Source organism: Staurois parvus, unplaced genomic scaffold, assembly GCF_062004578.1.
Source record: "Staurois parvus isolate SC_StPar_1 unplaced genomic scaffold, SC_StPar_1.0 ptg000092l, whole genome shotgun sequence".
Lineage (NCBI taxonomy): Eukaryota > Metazoa > Chordata > Amphibia > Anura > Ranidae > Staurois > Staurois parvus.
The window spans coordinates 1433570-1443858 of NW_028317888.1; the positions used below are offsets into that span (position 1 = coordinate 1433570).

Consider the following 10289-nt stretch of genomic DNA (forward strand, 5'->3'; position numbering starts at 1 on the left):
ACATTTTATATCGGATGATGTGATTGGAGCACAGACTTTTACATGGTGATAATAATGTGATAACATCCTCCAACTTTGGACCCTTCAACAGAAAGTGATAATGAGGGAGGAGTCAATACCCCAATGATGGTGGTCTTCAGGATCAGTCCAGTCTTCATCTTGGTTGTTCTCCCCCCATCCTCACTCTCTGACCTCTGGTGGGGCTCAGCCCCGCTGTTCTTCATGACTAAATCATGGAGTAAATAAGGAAGTGCAGTACTTCTTGTGTTGGGAAGATGGTGATGAGTGATAGAGGGGGTGGGGACCCTCGTCCTATAATCCCCTCATCACTGTCCCTCCTATAAAAGACAGTTCTGGTTTATTCCTCACTCTCTGACTAATGACCTGGTAGGAGATCAGAGGAGCCATTTCCTAGTTCCCTTGAGGGTGGAATTGTAAGCTCCTCAGAGACCATGCTGCCTGATGTGGGCGGAGTCCTGGTTTGGGGGAACCAATCAGCTCCTGTCTAGTAATCCTCTTTGTCTTTGTATTTTAGTCCATGGCCGGGAGATGAGGAAAACCTCCGAGGATTGTCTCACTTTGTCTCCAGACTGGAAAGTAGAAGATGAGGACATCACACAGTATAGTCCAGGAGAAAACCCGGCTCCCTCCAATGTCCATCCGGCACCACCCAGTGTAGATGGACCATCGGATTCCTCGTATTCTGAGGAACCTCAGACTGTGCGGGACCGGGCCGGCCTTCCAACAGAGAAGAGGTTCTCCTGTACTGAGTGCTGGAAATGTTTTGCAGTGAAGTATGATCTTTACAGACATCAAAGATCTCACACGGGGGAAAAGCCGTATTCCTGTCCTGAGTGCGGGAAATGTTTTTCAAGGAAGTCCGATATTTACAGACATCAGAGATCTCACACGGGGGAGAAGCCGTATTCCTGTCCTGAGTGTGGGAAATGTTTTTCAGACATTTCCAATCTTCATAAACATCAGAAATCTCACACGGGGGAGAAGCCATATTCCTGTCCAGAGTGTGGGAAATGTTTCTCACAGAAGTACCATCTTTACACACATCAAAGATCTCACACAGGTGAGAAGCCGTATTCCTGTCCTGAGTGCAGGAAAAGTTTTTCAGTGAAGACCAGTCTTTACGCACATCAAAGATCCCACACAGGTGAGAAGCCGTATTCCTGTCCTGAGTGTGGAAAATGTTTTTCAGATAAGTCCACTTTTCACAAACATCAGAGATGTCACACAGGGGAGAAGCCATTTTCCTGTCCTGAGTGTGGGAAATGTTTTTCACAAAAGTCACATCTTTACACACATCAGAGATCTCACACAGGGGAGAAGCCATATTCCTGTCCTGAGTGCGGGAAATGTTTTTCAGTGAAGTCCCTTCTTTACACTCATCAAAGATCTCACATGGGGGAGAAGCCACTTTCCTGTCCTGAGTGTGGAAAGTGTTTTTCAGATAAGTCCAGTCTTTACACACATCAGAGATCTCACATGGGAAAGAAGCTGCATTCTTGTCCTGAGTGCGGGAAATGTTTTTCAGTGAAGTCCAGTCTTAACACACATCAGAGATGTCACACGGGGGAAAAGCCATATTCCTGTCCTGAGTGTGAAAAATGTTTTTCAGATAAGTCCAATCTTTACAGACATCAGAGATGTCACACGGGAGAGAAGCCGTATTCTTGTCCTGAGTGCGGGAAATGTTTTTCACAGAAGTCCAATCTTTACACACATCAGAGATCTCACACGGGGGAGAAGCCACTTTCTTGTCCTGAGTGAGGGAAATGTTCCTCCCTGAAGTCCTGTCTTCTTGTACATCAGGGATTTTAACGGGGTAGACATATCAGACAGGGGTCAGTACTTATTGGGGGGAGGAATGGGGAAAGATGGGGGAGGGCTATGGCAGATAAGAAGGTTCCCATGTTACAACCAGTGGAATTGGTACCATTTGTATGAAAATAAAAAATACACAAAATCCGTGTGAACAAGGTGTCAGTGAATGAACGAGGTGTCAGTGAATGAACGAGGTGTCAGTGAATGAACAAGGTGTCAATTATTATTATTATAGAGTATTTTTATAACGCCAAAGGGTTTGCTCAACGCTGTACAATATTGTGTGGGACAATACATGAGACAATACAGTAGCAAAACAATACATGAGGGGTTAGAGGGCCCTGCCCTTTTGAGCTTACAATCTAGGAGGGAGGGGATGGTGGTACAGGAGGAGATGGCTGTGGGGGATGGAATGGAGTGAGGAGTGGAGGGGATCGGCTGTTAGGTGAGGGCGGGGTAGGCTTCCCTGAAGAGATGGGTTTTTAGGGTGTGCCTAAAGGTGAGAAGGGCAGGGGATAATCTGATGGATTGGGGAAGTGAGTTCCAGAGGATGGGGGAAGCTCTGGAGAAGTCCTGCAGTCGGGCATGGGAGGTGGAGACCAGGGAGCTAGAGAGTAGGAGGTCTTGTGAGGAGCGAAGATTACGGGTTGGGTGGTATTTGGGTATCAGGTCAGTGAGGTAGTTTGGGGCAGCGTTATGAATGGCTTTGTATGTCAGTGTTAGTTGTTTGAATTTGATGCGTTGGGCAAGCCAGTGGAGGGAATGACAGAGGGGGGTGGAGCCAGTGGAGGGAATGACAGAGGCGGGTGGCAGAAGCGGAGCGGTTGGTGAGGTGGATGAGTCTGGCCGCTGAGTTCAGGATAGACTGAAGCGGGGAGAGTCTGTGATGAGGGAGGCCGGTGAGGAGGGAGTTGCAGTAGTCCAGGCGTGAGATAATAAGGGAGTGAAGGAGTAGTTTAGTGGTGTCTGGGGTTGGGAACGTACGTATCTTGGAGATGTTGCGGAGGTGGAGCCTGCAAGAGTTTGCCAGCGATTGGACATGGGGTTGGAACGACAGGTTAGAGTCTAGGATGACACATAGGACCTTGGCTTGCGTGGTGGGACTGATGGTAGCGTTGTTGGTTGTGATGGAGAGGTCGGGGGGGGGGGCTGGGGGGAATACTAGGAGTTCGGTTTTGGAGAGGTTCAGTTTGAGGAAATGGAGCGACATCCAGTCTGATATGTCGTTCAGTAGGTGGGTGATACGGGCGGAGACTGAAGGGGTGAGGTGAGGGGTAGAGAGGTAAATTTGTGTGTCATGGGCATAGAGGTGATAGTTGAAGCCGTGGGAGTGTATCAGTTTGCCGAGGGAGTAGATGGAGAAGAGAAGGGGCCCAACGACAGAGCCTTGGGGGACCCCAACAGAGAGGGGGAGGTGGTAGCATTATAGGTAACGCTAAAGGATCATTGGGATAGATAGGAGAGCCAGGAGAGAGCAGAGTCTCTGATGCCAAGAGAGTGTAATTTGTTAAGGAGGAGGGGGTGGTCAACTGTGTCAAAGGCCGCGGAGAGGTCGAGGAGTAGGTGACAGAGTAGTGTCCATTAGCTTTGGCAGATAGCAGGTCGTTAGTGATTTTGATTAGGGCAGTTTCGGTGGAATGTTGGGGGCGAAAGCTGGATTGTAGGGGATCGAGGATGTTGTCATTGGTGAGGTGGGCTCTTAGGCGATTGTAGACTAAGCGCTCAAGGAGTTTGGAAGTGAAAGGCAGCACGGAGATGGGTCTGACATTGTTCAGGTCAGTGGGGTCCAGGGAGGGTTTTTTGAGTATGGGGGTGATGTGGGCGAGCTTTAAGGGGAAGGGAATGTGCCAGTACAGAGGGAGAGATTGAAGATGTGGGCGAGGGAGCGCAGGATGGAGGAGGAGGGTGACTGGAGGAGTTGTGAGGGGACAGGGTCAAGGGGGCAAGTGGTGAGACGGGCTTTTGAGAAGACCCTAATGACCGCCTCAAAAGTAGCAGGGCTGAAGGATTTGAGTGTAGGGGAGGTGAAGCTGTGAAGGTTGTTTGGTGTGGTGGGTGGGAGGGCGGTAGCGAGGTCAGAGGAGGGGAGAGTTGATTGGGCTATGGTAGGGGGGGTAGGCCAGGTCGGGAGGTGGGTTGAGCATTGGTGATGTCCTTACGGATTGCATCGATTTTATTCTGGAAGTGTTCAGCAATCTCGTGGGCAGTGAGTGAGGTACTGGGTGGGGGTGGGGGGGAGAGAGTAGGGAGTTGAAGGTGGAGAAGAGCCAGCGGGGATTGGAGGAGAGGGTGTTAATGAGGGTTACAAAGTAGGCTTGTTTGGCTGCGTGGAGGAAGGAGGTGTAGGTGAGAAAGGCGGATTTGTAGAGGGAGAAAGCTTGGGGGGATCTAGTTTTGTGCCATAGGAGCTCCAGTGCACGACTGCGTTGTTTAGGATTTTTTGTGTGGTCATTCTGCCAGGGTTGGAGCGGTCGGGGTCTGGTGCTGCGTGTGGTTGGGGGTGCCAACGAGTCTAAGGCAGCTGATAGCAGGTTGTTATACGCAGTAGTGGCCAGGTCAGGCATGACAGAGGAAGGATACTGTCGTAGAGATGATCAGCTGCAGAGTGGAGAGCGGCAGGGTCCAGGTTGCAGAGGTTGTGGCTGGTGATTGTTTGACGTGTGGGGGGGAGGTGTTAGAGGACCGGGAGATGGAGAACGTAATGAGGTTGTGGTCAGAGAGGGGGAAAGGGGTGTTTGAGAGGTTGCAGGTGGTGCAGCAATGGGAGAAGACGAGGTCTAGGGTGTTCCCATCAGTGTGGGTGGAGGACTGTGTGCACTGTGTGAGCTCAAAGGAGGAGGTTAAGTGGATGAGTTGGGAGGTGGCCAGGTTGTTGACATTGATGGGGATATTGAAGTCTCCAAGGATGAGGGTGGGTAGCTCAGAGGAGAGTAAGAAGGGTAGCCAGATGGCAAAGTCATCAAGGAAGCAGGCTATGGAACCAGGGGACCTATAGATCACTGCAATCCTCAGAGGGGTGGGGGAGAAGAGTTGGATGCAGTGGGCCTCGAAGGAGGAGAAGGATAGAGAGGGGGGGTTTGGGAGGACCAGTAAGTTGCTCAACGGTGACAGGAGCATGCCAACCCCACCACCTCTACAACCGCTCGGTCTGGGTGAGTGGTACCAGAAGAGACCTCCATAGGAGAGTGCTGCAGGGGAGGTGGAGTCGGTGGCCTGGATACAGGTTTCGGTGACCACTAGGAGGTTGAGGGAGCGGGAGATAAAGAGGTCATGGATGGCGGTGAGCTTGTTGCAAACCGATCGGGCGTTCAGGAGTGCAACCAAGAGTGGAGAGGTGGATGCGGGGAGGAGGGGGACAGATATAAGATTGAGGGGGTTGTGGCGGTTAGTGGGAGTAGGAGGGTGCTTAGTGGGTAAGTGGGGTGGTGAGGGGCCGGGGTTTGGGGAGATGTCCCTGGCGGTAAGGAGGAGAAGGAGGGTGAGAAAGGTGGCATGGGAGCGGGATGTGAAGGATCGTGTGGGTCTGTTAGTGGAGGTGCGTGGGTCAGTGGGAGAGTGGAGTATCAGGAGGAGGTGGTGAGAGCCATAGTGGGGAGATGGTAGTAGTGAGGGTCCGATGTATAGTTGTTTTGGGGGAGTAGGGGGATAAAAGGAGATTTTGTGAATGTAGGAGAAGAGTACGAGGAGAAGGAGTGCAGGTGGCATGTTAGGAGGGTGGGCAGAGTGCTGGTTGATAGATGGAGGTGGGAGGTATCACATTGGGGCATAAAGGTACAGAGAGTCAGTTGCACAGTGGCGGAGGAGTTCGTCTGTGGGAGGAGAGGGAGAGTGGTGGGCAGCTAGGTCTTCAGCTGGCTAGACACGGCAGTCAGTTGGGTGCTGTAGGCCAGCGTCTGGAGGTGCTGTGGTCCCGGTGGTCTGATGGGTGTTGTAGGCCGGCGTCAGGAGGTGCTGTTGGGCACGGCGTGTGGTGGTGCTGTTGGGCACGGCGGCTGGGGATACTGTAGGGCACGGAGTCTGGGGATGATGCAGGGCACGACATCTGGAGTTGGTGTAGAGCACGGCGTCTGGTGATCCCTGGCGGGATGGTGGCTGGCGATCCCTGGTGGGATGGTGGCTGGCAATCCCTGGTGGGATGGTGGGTTTGCAATCCCTGGCAGGATGGTGGGCTTGCAATCCCTGGCAGGATGGTGGGCTTGTGATCCCTAGTGGGGTGGTGGGCTTGCGATCCCTGGTGGGGTGGTGGGCTTGCGATCCCTGGTGGGATAGTGGCCTGTAGTCCCTGGTGGTGGTTTGTAGTCCCTGGTGGGTAGTAGGTGCCCCTGTTAGTGTACCTGGTGGCTAGCAGTGTGCTGGCGGCTGGGCTGGGTGGCTATGTCCCGGTTTGTCGCAGCTCCGGACCCCTTCTAGGTGTTGGCAGGACCGGTAGGGGGGATGGCAGCTTCCCCTGTCCAAGGGATGGAGCGGAGGCGTCCCGTCGTGTCCACAATCCTGGCCGCGATTCCGGCCACGGCCAGCAGGAAAAACTGCGGCTTCGGGTGCTGTGGTAGGCCACAGTAGGCCTCAACCCACCAGAGCTCCGCCGGAGGGACGGAGTGTCCAAAACCCCTTCAGGGCGGCAGCTCAGGGGTCCGGGTGGTGGCGGATGGCGGTGGATGGAGTGCGGGTGCGCCGGAGAAAGTGTTTGTTCACCAATGCCAGAAGTCTGCCCAGCACAATAGGTGAGTTGGAAGGTTTGGTGAATGAAGAGAACTAGGATTGGATTGGTATTGCTGAATCTTGGCTTCATTCCTCACATGACTGGGCCATTCATATTCCTGGCTCGGTTCTCTTTCGGAGAGACGGAGGAAATAGGAAAGGTGATGGTGTCTCTCTCTATGTGAGAAGTTATCTCAGAGCGAGTGTGAAAGAGGACCTAGTTGATGGAGAGTGTGATGAGGCTGAAGTATTTTGGGTGGAACCAGGGGCAGACTGACAACTCATGGGGCCCCCGGGCAATAGGGGATCATGAGGCCCCTGTGTCCTTGCCCAAACTCAAAAAAGCCCATGAAAAAGGTACCAGAGGCATCTCATAGGGCCCCCTACTGACCCCGGGCCCTCAGGTAGTGCACGAGTTTCCAAATGGTCAGTCCGCCTCTGGGTGGAACTGCACATGGGGGGCGTACTACAAAGGTAATCATTGGAGTTTAACACAGAGGGGTGCAGCGCTCCTAAAAATCCATAATACAGAAAAAATGAATATGCAAATGACATAATAAAGTGACAATGTGCAAATATATATATATAAAGGCCAATAAATAGTGGCTAATAGTGCTGGAAAGTGTGAAATCCAGTATAAAAGTCCAAAGAAGAGGTGATGATGAGATCCCAAATGATCTAAGGATGTCCTATGATGGAGACCGTGGATCAGGTGATATAAAGTAATATGATTGCGCACTCACCAGATACGCAAATTAAATGCGCATTGACAGTAGAAATCACAGGTCATCCAATATCATCGGATGGGTCTGGTCAGATCTGGTCACAATATACTTTATATCACCTGATCCACGGTCTCCGTCATAGACATCCTTAGATCATTTGGGATCTCATCATCACCTCTTCTTTGGACTTTTATACTGGATTTCACACTTTCCAGCACTATTAGCCACTATATAGTGGCCTATATATATATATTTGCACATTGTCACTTTATTATGTCATTTGCATATTCATTTTTTCTGTATTATGGATTTTTAGGAGCGCTGCACCCCTCTGTGTTATACTTGTGTCCTTTGAAAGGTCTTATATGGTGCTTTCTTGGTGTACAGCTGCTGTCAGTGTTGATTTATTTAGCGCTGACTTATTTTCCTTGTATTTAATCATTGGAGTTTGTTATAGGCCTCCTAGTGTTAATGAGGAGGTGGAGACTCAGCTCCTTGCACAGATGGAAAGGGCTGCAAGGGCAGGGACAGTGATAATAATGAGGGATGGTAACTACCCGGAAAGTGACTGGAGTAATGGTACTGCAGGAACAGTTAAAGGGCAGAAATGTATAAACCTACTACAGGACAATTTTATGGTCCAGTTCATAGAGGCCCCAACTAGGAATGATGCTCTGCTGGACCTGGTCATCTCCAACCATGCAGAGCTTATTACGAATGTCCATATAAAAGAACATCTGGGTAGCAGTGACCATAACATGATTTCATTTATTGTTAGCTGTAAACAACAAGCACATACGGGAAAAATAAAAATGCTGAACTTTAAGAGAGCTAATTTTCAAGGCTGAGATCTGCTCTCCATGACTTAGACAGGGAATATTGGCATCGATGAACACAACACAGAAATGGGAGTTCTTCAAAAAGACTGTATGTGACCACACTGCAGAATATATTCCCATGGGCAACAAGTATAAAAGGCTAAAAATCCAACCTATGTGGCTTACGGCCAAAGTTACAAAAGCGATAGATAATAAGAAAAGAGCTTTTATTAAATATAACAATGAAGGAACGCGATCATCGTTTACACATTACAAAGAATATTATTTACATGTTTTCCTCTGTACAGGGCACATCCTCTGCCATTGAAGTGTTACATTTGTTGAAATGGGATTGTGGATCCATCAATATGAGTTCTGGGGTCAAGAATGGATACATTTGATGTCTTCTTATCAGGCAGACTTTTCCCAGAAAGAACAAACTGAAACAGAAATATATTCGCTGTTTTAGAGGTTGGGAAAGCTCTTGGAAAAGAAATTGGCACTTTTTTGTCATATTAAAACATTTGATAAGTATGCCCGAGAAAAGATCAACCCACTTGGGTGGAGGATCCAGATCTTTCTGGATCAAGAGGGAACGGGAGGAAAGCCTACAATCATGCTCACAGCAAATGATGTCCATATTGCCTACGGAATATAATAAACAGATATTATCATTGGAGAAGGATATTGGAGATGCAGAGATTCATTGTATTCTGATTTGGAGAGGAAACTTAGGGAAGGCCTAGCAGATTTGTACAAACACATTAATGAAAAAAGAGAATACATTTTGGTGAGATAAAACAGTGTTTTTGGAAGGGAAAGCATAAAGGTGGACTATCCCTCAATATATGAACCTCCAGAGGAGGCGCTATCACCACACTACACAGGACACCTTAGAACATGAACCTCCAGAGGAGGCGCTATCACCACACTACGCAGGACATCTTAGAACATGAACCTCCAGAGGAGGTGCTATCACCACACTACGCAGGATACCTGAGAACATGAACCTCCAGAGGAGGCGCTATCACCACACTACACAGGACACCTGAGAACATGAACCTCCAGAGGAGGCGCTATCACCACACTACACAGGACACCTTAGAACATGAACCTCCAGAGGAGGCGCTATCACCACACTACACAGGATACCTGAGAACATGAATCTCCAGAGGAGGCGCTATCACCACACTACACAGGATACCTGAGAACATGAACCTCCAGAGGAGGCGCTATCACCACACTACGCAGGATACCTTAGAACATGAACCTCCAGAGGAGGCGCTATCACCACACTACACAGGATACCTGAGAACATGAACCTCCAGAGGAGGCGCTATCACCACACTACACGGGATACCTGAGAACATGAATCTCCAGAGGAGGCGCTATCACCACACTACACGGGAAACCTTAGAACATGAACCTCCAGAGGAGGCGCTATCACCACACTACACAGGTCACCTTAGAATATGAACCTCCAGAGGAGGCGCTATCACCACACTACACAGGACACCTTAGAACATGAACCTCCAGAGGAGGCGCTATCACCACACTACACAGGACACCTTAGAACATGAACCTCCAGAGGAGGCGCTATCACCACACTACGCAGGACATCTTAGAACATGAACCTCCAGAGGAGGTGCTATCACCACACTACGCAGGATACCTGAGAACATGAACCTCCAGAGGAGGCGCTATCACCACACTACACAGGACACCTGAGAACATGAACCTCCAGAGGAGGCGCTATCACCACACTACACAGGACACCTTAGAACATGAACCTCCAGAGGAGGCGCTATCACCACACTACACAGGATACCTGAGAACATGAATCTCCAGAGGAGGCGCTATCACCACACTACGCAGGACACCTTAGAACATGAACCTCCAGAGGAGGCGCTATCACCACACTACGCAGGATACCTTAGAACATGAACCTCCAGAGGAGGCGCTATCACCACACTACACAGGATACCTGAGAACATGAACCTCCAGAGGAGGCGCTATCACCACACTACACGGGATACCTGAGAACATGAATCTCCAGAGGAGGCGCTATCACCACACTACACGGGAAACCTTAGAACATGAACCTCCAGAGGAGGCGCTATCACCACACTACACAGGTCACCTTAGAATATGAACCTCCAGAGGAGGCGCTATCACCACACTACACAGGACACCTTAGAACATGAACCTCCAG

General features: G+C 50.1%; 1 protein-coding gene across 1 annotated transcript; it reads left to right on the forward strand.

Moving 5' to 3' along the window:
• Positions 1–459: 459 nt before the first annotated feature.
• Positions 460–1978, forward strand: LOC149468108 (uncharacterized). The gene has a single exon (XM_089670607.1). The coding sequence runs from the start codon at positions 463–465 to the stop codon at positions 1780–1782; it is 1320 nt and encodes a 439-aa protein (XP_089526733.1). The 5' UTR covers positions 460–462; the 3' UTR covers positions 1783–1978.
• The last annotated feature ends 8311 nt before the right edge of the window (positions 1979–10289 follow it).

Excerpts from the sequence above, each read along its gene's own strand:
- LOC149468108 (XM_089670607.1), top strand. The coding sequence starts at position 463 with ATGTGGGCGGAGTCCTGGTTTGGGGGAACCAATCAGCTCCTGTCTAGT.